The 15327-nt window shown below is 35.9% G+C and overlaps 1 protein-coding gene across 1 annotated transcript in view; it reads right to left on the bottom strand.

The window, feature by feature from the left end:
• Positions 1-356: 356 nt before the first annotated feature.
• The window catches only part of SESN3 (sestrin 3), a 74367-nt gene continuing 59396 nt past the window's right edge, over positions 357-15327 (bottom strand). Inside the window, exons 7-10 of the mRNA XM_082661033.1 lie at positions 13995-14113; positions 12978-13168; positions 10448-10592; positions 357-8389 (exon numbers count right to left, since the gene is read on the bottom strand). Coding sequence (XP_082517159.1) covers positions 8303-8389; positions 10448-10592; positions 12978-13168; positions 13995-14113 — 542 coding nt within the window. The 3' untranslated portion in view covers positions 357-8302. The remainder of the gene's footprint in view (positions 8390-10447; positions 10593-12977; positions 13169-13994; positions 14114-15327) is intronic.

Genomic DNA, 15327 nt, shown 5'->3' with positions numbered 1-15327 from the left:
GCTCTGACCCCAGGTTCAATGCCCCTTTCCTCATTCTACCTTACTATTTTTGGTTAATAAGAGATAATAGTGAAACTAATTTGCCTATTGCTGAGATCACAATGGACATTTTCAAAGGTAACAATAACTGTACGTTTTGCACAACTTACACTATTGCAGTATTCTATTAATGCAGTATCAAGTGACTGTAAGAAATATCACAAGAAAACTGGGTCAGGAAGAAATAAGGGGGAAAAAATGACTCTTACAATGCTGATGTCTTTCAGAATGCATGTCCAGTAATTTAAGCAGAAACAAACCTAGGCAAGAATGCTACTCCAATATTAATTTAAATATATATATAAAAGCAAACAGTGTTCAGTTTTGCCAATTTTATTGAACCAATAAAATTCCTACTAATAACAATGAAATAAATTTCTGCAAGTATAAATGTGATACAGTTTAACAAAACCCATTGTTCTGTACCTATAAATAGATTTTCAAAATGTCATAAAAAGTGCAGTTATGAATTGTTAACATGTTAATACACAGTTCCTTTATTTCAAATGTGTTTGCCTTGACTCACCAACAGTTCCTTCTGCATCTGTTCAAATAATATTACCCATCCCTCCAAAAAAAAAAAAAAAAGGAAAAAAAAAGAGGCATTAAAGCACTAGAATATTACACAAAAACTGATCCATTCAGGTCAGCTTTAGTCAGAACTGTAGAATCAGCAACATAAGAAAAATAAAACCTAGTTATACACACAAAAAGCTTTCATGGGTTCTATAATCTTCTTAACTGCTGACTTATGTGGAGGGCATAATAGTTGAAAAGCCTTATATGGTTAACTAACTTAGACTATATCTACAGCAGGGTCTGATTTGCCAGAACAAGTTTAAAGTGGCTGTTTAGCAAGTTTGCTATTTTCAGAATTGAAACTATAAATGTATGACCGCCATTTGACACTGAAAATTGTGTGAGTCCTAAATTGCATCAATGATCTATTTGATAAAAGCTTATTCTAATTGAAAACCTTATATAGTAAGAGACTGATAGATATATAGCAGTCTTAAAGATCACGTCATCCGCCTCACGTTAGTCCAAAGTCACGTGCTTCGTAAAAAAAAAATTACAGTAACAAAGCACAGGACTACAAAGGCAAAACATCACAGCTTCTGATTACATGGAATAAAAAGTACCAAGGAACGCAAAAGATAATTCTGTATTAATACTGATGAATTAAAGAACTATAACAGACGTTTCACAGCATGCTACATATATCACTCACAACTTAAGGATAAAATGATGTCTAAAATTGAAAGATAAGAAGTTGGCAATCTGATTTCATGTGCAATTCAGCTACAAAGTCTTAATATATACATTCATGATGTAGCTGCTCTGCAAAATCAGGTTAAAAAAAAAAAAAGAGATTTCAAGTTCAAATCCTATTTCTTAAGCTAAAGGATACATCCAGTTCTTCCATGACCAGGAAAGTTATTTTCAGGTTTGAAGGGGCTAATCCCAGTAGCAAGGCCATGTTCCAAGTTGACCTGACAAGGTTCTTTGTAACCTTGCTCCAACTGTGCATGTGGCTGTGAGTATTCTATTAGCATGGAGAAGATGCCAAACTGGCTTGTGGTTTGCTTTCTGTGTCTATCTTATCGGATTGAAAACAGTAAACGTGAGGAGAAAGAGGAAGGGAAAAATTGCATTTTCTTTCCAGGGAAGATATATGGATGTAAAGGAAATTATCTGCAGTAGATATAGAGTTGGGATGACTTTCTTTCCTTGATGAACAAGGGTACCATTTAATGCTTACCCTTTATTTTAGCGAACCAGTGAAATTCAGAAAGGAGAAAACAGTCTCAACATTACGAAGGAAATTTCTTGGCTACCCAACTGATACATTTCCTTTATCCTACCTTTTGATCCTTCCTTACCAGATTTGGGAGTCAGCTGACAATCTGTAAGGACTAACTCAAGAAAGAGACGTATGATCAGTTCCATTCAGTAAGTGTCATAATGAATACTTAAGCTAATCAGCATTCATAAACAATATTTTAACATTAAAGACTAGAGAGTGTCTCTCCTTTTGATATTCTTTCTGTTAAAATTATACATTCATTTTTAAGAGGTTAAACTGAGGGGTGCAAGAAAATAGACTGTTTTAGCAAATTTATATACCAAAAATTACATTGATCATATTTAGACTTACTAACATTTGATGCTGTCCTATGAGCTGTAAAATGGGGTGTTTGTTCTAATGGCTATTTTATAGTATGCATTTTCTTATTTCAAAGATTTCCACAAGCATTGAAAAGAATCAGATAGGCATCCCCCCGCCCACCGCCCCCATATTCCTTCTTTTTTCAACTCTGGACTTCATGGTGGTGCAGTCGTAATTAAAGCTAGAATGAACACTTCATGACATATGATTTAATAAAAACCATCCTTTCAGTCTCCATCATTCAAGGCTCATTTCTTAACTAGGCATCTATTCATTTCTGGGCCCTTAAAGGAATCGACTAGACTCTGTTATCAGGTTGGGTTGTTCATGAACGGGCGTGGAAGGCCATCCAAATACCACTGTAGATCATAATAATCTGTACTTTCAAACAAGGGGGGTTTGTCTTTAGGTCTATAGATAAACACGCCCCACGTCAGAAGCCTGACAGTGTTCATCTATGGACCACACTGAGCAGGCACTGGCCAGAGAGGAAGAACTGATGCTTCTTCCCCTTCTGTGCGTTTCCTGTTCCTTAATGATACTGTCTAGATATACCGGAAGTGCAGCCATGGTTGTAAGGACTACGAAGGCAGTGCATTCCCTTTTCATCCCGTAGCTCATTTTCCCGCATGAGAATAGGGTAGGAATAGGGGTTAGAAGCTTAGTCTAACCTAGGGAAGCTTAATCAAACCATTATGTAGCCAATTTTATGGTATTTTATCTATATTATAAATCAAATGGTCTTCTGTGATCCAGTGGGACCACCTAAACATGCTTTATCATATGTCCTTCTATTGGAAATGTGTTTCAAGGCCCAAATGACACCAATAAAACAAATGTCTGAAACACCACCCATTTGTATGCCAGAAACTTCCTGTTCCATTGATAGGTTACAGATCAATCTGGATTGTTGGAGAATTTTCACTTTACATTCAAATAACTTGGACTAACCAAATATAGATCCAGGTTAAGATGGCAATTCAATCACTTTAAAATCCTGCTAAATGCTAAATTCTGCATGGTAGAAATAGTTCAATTTCTGTATCATGTATAAATATAAAGATTCCTACTTTGATAGAAGGCAAAAATCTTCTATGATTTATTTAAAATATGGAAGTAGTATTACTGAACAACGGAGAGTGAATCCATGAAAAGGTTGGATACTCTGAGTTTATAGGCTCTTTGGGGATGAGGTAGAGGAGAGCAAGATATTTTGGCAGCTGGGAAAGGGTAGAACAGTATGGGATGGACGAGATTACACGTGGTGCTGCATTAGATCTGGGAGGGTGTCCAGGGCAAAGGTTAGCCAAAATATAGCTAGATGGTAGAGGGATTTCGAGGGAGTTGGGACAAGTCGTATTCCTCACGGATGGAGAAGAAGTAACTGGGAAAAGTAAGTGCTGGTGACGATCAGCAGGTGGCTGGTGATGTTTCGTTTGGATTGTGAAAAGGCGCTCAGACCAAGATGGGCTGAGGGGAGGGGAAGAGAGCGAGCGTGGTAGAGGTCGAGGCACTTGGAGGAAGAGAAAGCAGGCAGGAAAGGACGGGCTGAATGTAGGCAGAAGCTCCCACAATAGGAAGTGCTCCTTTAGATTAGGTGTGTGATGCTGACGGCAGCCACGCTCTTAGAATTATGGTCCATGTGTTCTTTGAAAGATTCTTCCTTCCTCACAGGTTTCTGCCTTGACAGGTACCTCTACCTCTATGATCCATTTCACCCCAGATATTTTTGTTCTAGGTCTCACCTGAGCGGATACTACTAACAAAGCCAAATTAGCATGGAAGTAAGCCCCACATACAGGGGGCACTGAAGTTCTGTTGACTGAGATGAATACATTCGTGTTACAGTACTGTTTTAAGGAAAGATTATTTGATTCTCAGTCTCCAGAGGGATATAATCGGGAAACACAGTTTATGATTATGGCCACCTAGAATAGGTTCTGACTATAAAATTAGGTAACTTAAAACTCGATCTGAATAGAGGAGCCATATACCTTTCAGTTTACTGTTGAATTATACTATTAGCAAATTTCCTCTACTATTTATATAACATTATTGTTGCATAATTTTCGCTTCATGCAAGACCGTCTATTTGCATAAAAGAAGAAAAGTCCCCTTAGATAAAGAGAAGAGTTTAAGGTCTTGCTTTCCAGAGGAATGATTTAGAATTGTCTTTAAAACACAACATAAAACAAAACAAAAACCTCATTTTACTAGCACAGTGCAAATCATTTTTATAATATGCACTGAAATTTTTTTTTCCCTCACGAATTGTCCTTAGTGTTTAAAAGAATCTTACCATCATATATGCATGCGCTCTGCATGAAAGTGGTGAACTATTTTTAAGTACAGATCTTTAATTGTTCGTGATAATTTCATTTTGCTGTGGCATAAAAATCTAAGATTTTGGATTTAAAAACTCTATAAGGTGGGAAAAAAAGTTGCTCAGGAATAATGTTAACTAGCTGTTAGAAGCATTTAAAATCTTTAAGGGACTTAATTAATTAATTATTTTGTATTGGTGTATATTTGTTTTACAATGTTGTGTTAGTTTCTACTGTACAGCGAAATGAAGTAGAGTTCCCTGTGCTATACAGCAGGTTCTCATTAGTTATCTATTGTATACATATTAGTTAGTGTATATAGGTCAATCCCAATTTAAGGGACTTTATAATACAATTAAAATAGGGGCTCTGGTTCAAATATGATTCTGATATAAAGCTGACATCGAGTTTTCTGTTCTAAGACAGTCCTGTGTTGCTCTGTCAATATTATTTGAGTTTAAAGTCATAATTAGAGGCCAAGGCCATGCCCCAGATTCCACACTAGCCATTCTTTATTTAAAAAGTACCCCAAATGGGACAAAGATTCTTCCTGAGACTGAGATAGTATCCTTAGCTCAAAAAGGTGAAGAAATAATAAGTTGTCCCGTCTCAAAAGCCTGTTTTCCTCTAATTATCACAAGTCCATCTGAGGAAGCCTCATCAAAAGGCTCCCAAGGAGGCACCTGCCTGGCCACTCCCGCAGTCAAGGGGTCGGGTTCAAGATTTACTTTCAGAGAGGAGAGTAGCTGGATTTTCCTAAGGTGATCTGAGAAATTGAGAGTTATAACTGGAAGTGGGAAAATTTGAAATTCAAAAGTAAACGGCTATCCACCAAGCATATACAGCAGTGGATCATTAGACTATTTTGAAAATAATAAGCAACGGAGTTAGAGGCTTCCCATTCACGTGTGCTTTTCTCACGCACACCTGCACATCTCAGTTTGGCACAATGCGAGCCCAAGGGGTGGGTTAGCAGATCGTATAGTCACATCAATACACCAATTGAACCAGATATCTCTTTTAAAAATATCACATTTTAATATAAAAAGCTATACTATAAATTACTACATAGTAAATTCAATACTCTGAAAAAATACCACCCTGGAAAACCGCATCAGAATTTCAAGTTTGCATTAGCTGAAGTTCACAGCAAACTCGCTGTACAATGGATTTCACAACCTGGAAGGCTGTGCGCGCTGCATCTCGGCAGGTGCTTTGGCACCTTCAGAGTCAACTTTTCTAGGCTGATTCAGTGAGGTTCATAAATATATTGTTTTGTCTTTGTTTATAGTTCCAAGTCAACTGATTTTCCTGATTAGTGATGAGACAGATCAATGCTGAGCTAATACGAAACCTTGCTAGGAAAGAGATCTAGTAAAGGCACTAAGATTTCCATAACCCAACTCCAACTACCTACATTTCCGGGGGTTGGGGGGAACACAAAAAACAAAAACTAAGTGGCCATTTTAGTTACTTAAACCTTGTTTCCCCTTTTGGTCTAAAGCTCATATGGTGTTCTGTGAGAATTTCTCCTCCTTTTCAATATATAAAAATCATTTTTTATCCTGTAATACAGGTCACCTGCACAAAAACATAGGGATATTAACTGAAAGAATTCTAGTTAAAAAAAAAAAAAAAAAAAAGTCAAGAGTAAAGGATATCCTCAACTTGAAAGTTCTAAAACTGGGGAAGTCAAATGGACATGCATGTTGTCATTCGTATTTTGCCATTCCCCTAAAGACTTTCTTTGTATTTAACACATATCTATATAATGTGATATGGCATAAAATCAACATATGGTATACACAATAAACAAAACAGACTAGATCTGACATGAGTTCTTTGAATAATCTCTTTAAATAAACCACCCTGTCTTAAGAAAAATTAGCAATTTTTTTCCTCACGTGGAAGATTTCAAACAAAATCCTGGAATCTAAAAATGCAGAACTATCTCATATTCATAGGTTTACAGTCATCTTTCTATTTTCTTATCTAGAACAAAGCCTAAAAGAAAGCAACCTAATGGATCGTACCAGAAAAGGATGATAAATGGAAGGGGAAAATGACTGAACAGAACACTAGTCCACAATTCTTTCATGAGAGAAAAAAAGTAAGTCCTAGATAACAAGTAAGTCTAAAATGAAATCTTTGTGGGAACTCTAACGGAAAATTTTAACTATCTTATTCACTATGAAAAAATGGATCTGTTTTAAAACAATTAGCATGTTTGTGTAAAATTCAAGTCACCCTTAGTTAACCAAAAAGTGTTTAAGCAGTGCAGTTGTGTCCTACTGGATAGCTGTAAGCATCTCTTTAGGCACTTCACTGGTTCATTAACATAATATAAATTAAAGCTATAAACACATAATGTTGTGCTCTGTGAAGATAATCTAATCAAGCAACATAAACCAATGCAAAAATGTGACTTTTGGGATGCTTTTTCTTCCCTTAAGACTTGAGATCTTTTTTTAACCAGTTGTCCAAAGAGATTTTTCTGGGGAAGGGGATGCTTTGGCATTATGAAAGGAACATTGTTCAACCCCAGGAAGGCAAAAGCCTTGGGCGATAAAGAAATCTGAACCAAATTTCTTTATGGCTCTGTGTTAAAAGGACACTTCTGCAGTGACATAGTAGGGGGAAAGTCTGTTGAGTATTTTTTTTTTTTTAACATATTGCACTCTTTTGTTGTTGTCGTTCAATCACATTAATGCATAGAAACACAATTTTTACCTTTGAATAATAAACTGTTTAACCTATCATAAGAAAAACCATGGAAAATAAGTTCTAAAAGCCTAACAGGAAAAAATATAGGTATATTATAACCTTCCTCCGCTTACTGCAATATAGAAAACACTATGAGAAAAGAAAAATGTGCAAAGAAAATTTTTGGTCAGTCTTATGTGGGTACATGTTTATATGTGCCAACTAAGTGAACTGTAAGTAGCCCTGCAAGCACTGATTATTTCTGATGACTGAGGATTACTGTCAGTGATAGAAAGGATTGTGCATAATTCCACTTTTAATATATACATCTGATATGGAAAACGGAAACTTCTGTTTCAGAAGAGAAAGAAACTAGCTGAATTTGGCATTTCAGTAGCATGCTATAGAATTCATCATGATCAATTTCACATTAAATTATGGACAATGGCTGTATCACATTTCATGTTATCGCCAATAGCAGTAAAAAAAAACAAACAAATAAACAAATAAAAAAATAAACAGTGCCTGACAAATAATCTCCTGGGGACACAGATGAGTGTCCTGTGAGCAGCTTAGTTCAACAGCGCATGCTTCTCCTCCACCAGATTTAGGACACAACATTAAAATTCTAGAATGGCCAGAGGAGGTCATTCATTGCTGAATTCCGATATCTGAAAAACAATTGCTTGAGCAGATTGTAAGCGCTTTTCCATATTTAAAAAAAAAAAAAAAGGAAAGAACAAAAATACACATACACACAAACCCCAAAGCACTGAAGTTAAGCATTAACAAACCAGGTTCATGACTTATGATCAGTATCCAAAAACCCAACTATAAACAATGCCAAGTAGTGCTCCTCAGTATTATTTTTGCAATTGTTAGTCATGTTAAGCATCAAGAAAAAGAAAATACATCATTGCACATTACAGCCGCCCCCAAAAAAACGGCTAAAACTTTGACACTAGAGAATTGAATAATGTTTGATGCTACATCACAAACAGCTTCTGATGTATAGCCTATGTGAAAAGGTCTTTACACATATATGACATTTTCCCTGGATGATGCTTCAGGTCAAATGCCGAGTTATGGCACGAAGAGCATAGAGAAGCTCAGCTTGCATCCGTGCTTCCATTAGAAGTAAATTTACGTGAACCTAGAAAATGAAAGTGTTACCAATTTAGTGACCATCATAAACAACTGAAAAAACCTTAATTTTTTTTTCATATATCAGACATTCACAAATGTTTTTCATGGGTATTACAGACACATGTACAAACACACATGCCTGGGCATATTTATGCGGGTACGTGATGTAATACTCATAAGAAAACTGTGTTTATAAAAAAAAGTGAGCAGTAAAAATGACCCCTAAAGTCTTAAAAAGTCCAATAATTTTGTTAGGATCGATGTTATGTAAAGCCAGTCACTCTTTTGGGTTATAAAATAAAACTGATTTTTACAAATCACAATTTTCCTACAAATTATACTTTCTTCCAGTTGTAAAAGTTTATATGGCTAAAACTCAGCCCCACATTTCTTATAGCCTATGCTTATTCCTTGGAAAGCTTTTAAAAACATTGCTTACGATTTGCAGGCATACCTCGTTTTATCGTGCTTTGCTTTATGGCACCTTACAGGTACTGTGTTTTTTACAAACTGAAGGTTTGTCGCAACCCTGCGTCAAGCAAGTCTATCGGCATCATTTTTCCAACAGCGTTTGCTCACTTTGTGTCTCTGTGTCACATTTGGGAATCCTCACAACATTTCAAACCCTCCACCAGCAAAAAGATTATGACTCACTGAAGGTTCAAATGATGGTTAGCACTTTTTAGTGATAAAGTATTTTTTTAATTAAGGTATGTACACTGTTTTTTAAGACATAATGCTATTATACACTTAATAGACTACAATATAGTGTAAACATAACTTTTATATGCACTGGGAAATCAAAAATTCATGTGACTCCCTTTATTGTGATATTCACTTTAGTGCAGTGGTCTGGAACCAAACCCATAATATCTTTGAGGTATGCCTGTACTTGGGAGATATTAAAGTGAAAATGTGACGTTTAAAGCAGTTTGGAATTAGTGTCTGGTACTTAGATATGCACAGCTTGCCTAGAGTCTTTCAGATACAGCTGTGAACAAGCACCTAACTTTTTTGGGGGGGATACAGTTCATCCGATAGGTTAAATTATGTACCCACATATTTTCAGAATGTTTACAAAGAAATATGTTGTGATATATTTAGATTATTTTGGTATCTTTCTATAGGTTAGATGTATTGTTGGATCTATTCTCTTGATGAGTAAGGAGAATTTCTAGATACCACCTAGTAAAGGGAGAAAATCTAATGCAAACATATAAGCAGAGCATAGCGATCCATCTCGGAGAGATGCTGGAGGCAAATGGGTATTTATATGATGTGTAATCGGCTCTAAGACTTCAAGAAGGTCTGCTAGGGATTGAGGTCATAACATTCTTTATCTAAGTCATATGGTTATTGAGTGAATATTAGGACCCTGAAAAGGTTTTCTTACTCTCAAGCTTAGAAACTGTGATATAAATGGAAGATTCGTGGCCTTTAAGGTCAAAGACCTAGGATTTATAGCCATACTTATACTGTACTAGTATATTGGTAAAGATCCTTAACATTTATTAGGTCTTAAATAAGGATTCCTATATATTTCAATCCAAAGAAATATCCTCATATAATAACATATTTGGCTCAAAGATCCAAATCCATTATATTGTCAAAATACCAAATTACCAAATTGGAGTGAGACACCCTTGTTCTAAGAGGTTAACTGTAATGGCTAGAGTGAAGGAATCTCTAAATGGGTATGCCTTCTGGGCATACAATAATGTACAATTATAGCTCGCACAACATCTCTGAAGGTTTGATTTTTACTAGTAGGATGGTGGACAGTTTCCCAAATGTCCTTTTAAAATATCAATATTCAGATCCAATCTTTCAAAGGCCAATGCTAAACTTTTACTTTATACAGCACACTGGACAAAACACAGAACCAAAATTTAGTTAATAAACCCTAATTTAAAATCACGGAAAGAAAAACAGATGGCCAGATAATGCCACTTCCATTTCTTTGATGGAGCTAATTTATTAATATTTTCATGTATAATTTTTTCATAATCATGACTTCTTATATTGAATATTTGTCTACGATAAAAGGTTTAGTCATGAAACACACCTTTTCTGAGTGTTTGAACTGACGCCAGTAACTATCATACATGCGCTTGGTAGTCCTCTCAGGATAGCAGGTCACTGTCTTAATGTAAACCTTCAGGCTTCGTTCAAGTAATTGATTAACTTCTCCATAATCATAGTCATCATACCTATAAGCAATATGACAACAAGCTTTAGAATGACAGAATCAAAATTTCTGATTTCTAAAATTATACCAAGACACAATAATTATCTAGTAATTAAATACCAAACGCTCATTCGTTAATTCACCTAACAAATAGTTACTGAGTGTCTATTATGTGCCATGTTACTCCCCCCTAGGCACTGGTGATACACAAATGAACAAAATAGACAAAAATCACTGGACCTGTGGAATTTAAATTCTACTGGAGAAAAAAGAAAGAAATGAAAAAGAAAACCATACAATGTATCAGATAGTGATAACTGCTATGGAGATAAAATGCAACTGGAGGCCGGGAGGGGAATTGTGATTTTAGATAGAGCGGGCAGGAAGGCTTCTCTGAGATGCTGACATTTGAGCCCTAAGGCAGGAGTCTAGGGCTTCCCATTTCAAGGAAGAGAGGATAATCAATTGCGTCCAATGCTACTGACTAGTCAAAGAAGATGCTACTGAGAACTGACCATGGCAAGGAGCTATGCAGAGGTCACGGACAACCTCAGTAAGAGCAGCTCTGTTGACATAACAGGAGTAAAAGCCTGATACTGCAGTCGGTTCACAAGAGAGTGGGAGATGAGAAAATGGTGACAGTAGACACACAAAGCTTTTTCAAAGAGATTTGCTGTGCATGGGAGCAGAAACATGAGGCAATAGCCAGAGGGAATAGAAGGATGAAGAAAGGATTTTTGTTTTTTTGAGATGATGAGAGAAATAATAGCATGTTTATATACTGATGGGAAAGATCTGATTAAGAGAGTAAAGTTGATTATGCAGAAGGGAGAAGGGAGAATTGCTAGAACAGGGATCTTCTGAAGATGAGAGGAGATGGGATTCTATGCCCAAGAGCATAGGAGTATAGACAGTTCATCCACAATATGAGAGAAGAAAGAGCAAACAGGCACAGAGGCAGATACAAGGGTAAATGTAGTAGTGGGAGCTTGTGGGATTTCTCTTCTATATTTTCTGTTACTTTCTAACCCAAACATAACGCTTAGTTTAAAAAAAAAAAAAAGCCTCCAGGATTTTATATAAACTTTATTTAGTAGAATCCAACAGAGAAAAATAATCACCATAATATTTGTTATTTATTGTCTTGAACATAATAAATATTTATTGCAACTGAATTAAAATCTATTAGTGTTTATTTTTCTTAATTAGGTTGGTATAATATCTGTTTTAAAGTGTGATGATTCTTTCTAGAATGGTAAATGGGCAAATAGCAGATTTATTATTTACCATTGTAATAGTGTCCTTTAGGTGGACTATTTCATTATTAGTTGATTTTTCAGGAAATTTGGGATCTTTTAAAAAGTTATAGAAACCACGTTGCTTAACAAATAGAATTTTAATTCCATTCCATAAAGGCTTTCTGATACTATATCAGAAAGGATATAGTATAGAGTCGACTGAATGTATCCATTCAGTTGACTGAATGAGGATTTTCTTCAGTCAACTGAATGTATTCATTCAGTTGACTGAAGGGGATTTTCTCCTTCTGCAAATCCCTCTCCATAAAAGTCTTCAAAACCCAGCTCAAAAAGGATGTTCTCCAAAAGAGCTTTCCTGATTAGACCATTCAGTCTCGTTCACTCATTGACTCCCTGTCCTCTCAATTCTAATTTTCTAAATTTAGAGACCACTAATTTATATTGACTTACAGTTTCGTTTCAGTGTTCTTTTTTTTTTTTTTTTTTTTTTGCGATATGTGGGCCTCTCACTGCTGTGGCCTCTCCCGTCGCGGAGCACAGGCTCCGGACGCACAGCCTCAGCGGCCATGGCTCACGGGCCCAGCCGCCCCGCGGCATGTGGGATCCTCCCGGACCGGGGCACGAACCCGTGTCCCATGCATCGGCAGGCAGACTCTCAACCACTGTGCCACCAGGGAAGCCCCGTTTCAGTGTTCTTATGTGAGCTTTATGAGGGAGGACTCTACCCTAGTTTTATTTATACCTTAATTACCATTCCTCCAAAAACTAACCAACCAACCAACCAACCAGCACTTCTTGTCCCAGCACATGTCCCATCTAAAGGGACATAATATATACATTTTTAAATGTCCAGTTCGTCCAGTAAGGTTTCTCAAATTGAGTGATTCTCTCCTATCCCCAATGATTACTGATATTCTTTTCCCTTCTTAGTAGATTCTAACTACTATAGTTATATATGCATGTTAAGATTTGTAACAGCTAAACAAAGAAAAATGCTTTTCTATAAGACAGAATTAATTTTTAAAAATCAGAAGTCCACATGTAATATTTTCTCCCCAGAAGCATATACTTCTCAATGGGATAGAAGTAAGATGCATGCCAGAATTTTCACTTAGAAACATATAAAACTGTCTCCATGATGACCATACCTGATTCCGAACATACAGTGAACATAGTTAAATAAAGCTCTGCGCAGCATGGTTGTGTCAACATCCTCATGGGTGGCCATAGTGTTATACGTGAGATTGTAGACCATGCGGAACTTCTCATCAAGAAGATGTCCAATGTCAGAATAAAGTCTGTTCACCAGGGAGAACCCATGATTTTCCCAGGTATAGTCCTAAAAACATAAAATGTATCTCCAATTACAAAATGGTCACTCTCCATTTAAAGTCTATGTTTTTAAGTGTAACTACTGAAGCAAGTAAGTGGAGATATTTCAAAGTCCGTAATTCTTTCACTAATTCCAAGTTTGCAGCTTTACCAAGAATGCTTCACATCAGTTTGTAGATGGGAGTGCTGTGCTGTCTCCTCGGTGGGTCCAGGGTTCGGCACACTGGTGATGAACTCTGGTTACCTCCTGTCGTCAAGTACTATGCAAACTATGCCATCATTTGGAAGGACCCCAGAAGACCTTGGAATATTCCTATGTGACTAAACCTACTCAGTGACACGGATGGTTAGCAGATCATATGAAGCAAGCATGGAGGAGTCTGTCTTTATTCACACTCATTCTCTTTTTATGAACCACATCACTACTATGGCTCTTTTCTAGGGCTGGGGAGGGGCTGGTCCTTAAGCCCGTAACTACTGATGTATATGATTTTATTACAAAATGCCTTTTTATTATAAATGTGAACATATCACTCAATTTCCTCCCTGCCCTCTCCAAAAAAGACATTAAACAACTATCATGTAATAATGCAAGTGACTGAATAAAGCAGTTTCCTTTTGCCTTCTAAGGGGGTTAATGTTGAAATAATAATCCATCACCTGGGACATCAAATTAGACAAGGCCAAAAACTAGGTTAAATAAAGATAGTTACAGATTCTATCGAAATGCTCTATTAATTTATTTAGAAGTCAATTTATTTACATTTCAACATTTCACAATTAAAATGAGAGTATCTCTTCTCCAGTTTCTCTGAATTAAAGGCATCTCCTACCTGAGCTCGGAATGTTGGCAAATGCTCCTCTCCTCGTCTGGCAAAGTCTTCATACCCAAAACCAGGGTCTTCGATATATCGGGAGACATCAGATGTTATAATCATGTCATCCTCAAAATCTAAGGACAATAATGAACAACCTAGTGTTAAGGAAACCATACGGAGTTAGAACAAATGAATCAGCTTCATTTTCCTCCACTTTTTCATTTAGCTTTTCCATGGCTTTCCAAAGTGACAATATTGACTACATGACTTAAATTCACATAAAATACCTTTACCTGACGTTTTGAATACAATTTCATTACCAAATATTGGCAATTGTAACATTCAGCTGTAGTTACCCAGGCAAAAAATTGACTAAATATCTAAATAGTAGTAGTCAAGGATCAATACATGTGTTTTACTTATTTAGAAAAGGAAGATAGCACAGGCCTTTGAATATAAAGCTTAAAAAAATTTTTGATCTTTCCAGGGGATGAAGTAGGATGTGGGGAAAGAGAAGGGATGAGGTGAAAGACCACTTAAAATTGAGTTTAATGTTAAGATGAATTTTATTAAAATCAGATGGTGTTTCATCTGGATGTATTCACAGTGAAAATTAGTTCAATAGAGTTCATTTTTAGCTTACAAAGAGGCATCCAGGGAGAACTTGTAAGGGTTCACAATAGGGAGGAAAGTAGACTTTTGGGGACCACTCTTATTCCCTGAGTTGATTTGGGTGCTAGTTAAACAGGAAGGATCAGTTTGTGTGTAAAGTTCATTAAGTTTTACACCTAAGATACATGCGCTTTTCTGTGTACATGAAAACAACAAGGTATACAACATATGAAGTAAACAATGTGCTTCTGAGACTGTGATTAGAATATTATCAAAATGGCATTCAGAAAGACAGAAGACTATAATAATATTTTAAGACAGTTGACTTCTGTATACTTGATAATATTAAAAATTTACCACTGAAAAATTGTAAATGCCCAATGCATGTTAATTTGATTTAAAGATAATTCTTTTTTAACTTATTTTTTTTTCCTAGGTTAGTCTGTCTTTATAATTACTCTTTTTCTGATTTCAACCACTAAAAGGGAATGAACAACCTTTATTTACTACCTTCTACTCTAGAAAATGAACACATATTTTTCAAAATAAAACACTAGTATCTTCCACATAAAGAACAGTATTTTCCTAATAAGTGTTTTAATTAATATTAAGTAAATTTAACATTTAATAAATAAATAAATATTAAATAAGTAGTTAATGAAACAATTTTGTGACATAATAAAAATTACAATCCTCAAGTGGACAGTCTTGAGAAGCTTAAAATACAAGTGCAATT

This window comes from Grampus griseus (assembly GCF_964374135.1).
Source record: "Grampus griseus genome assembly, chromosome: 8".
Classification (NCBI taxonomy): Eukaryota; Metazoa; Chordata; class Mammalia; order Artiodactyla; family Delphinidae; genus Grampus; species Grampus griseus.
Note: the sequence above shows the minus strand (reverse complement) of the source record. Positions and strands in the feature narration are given on the sequence as shown.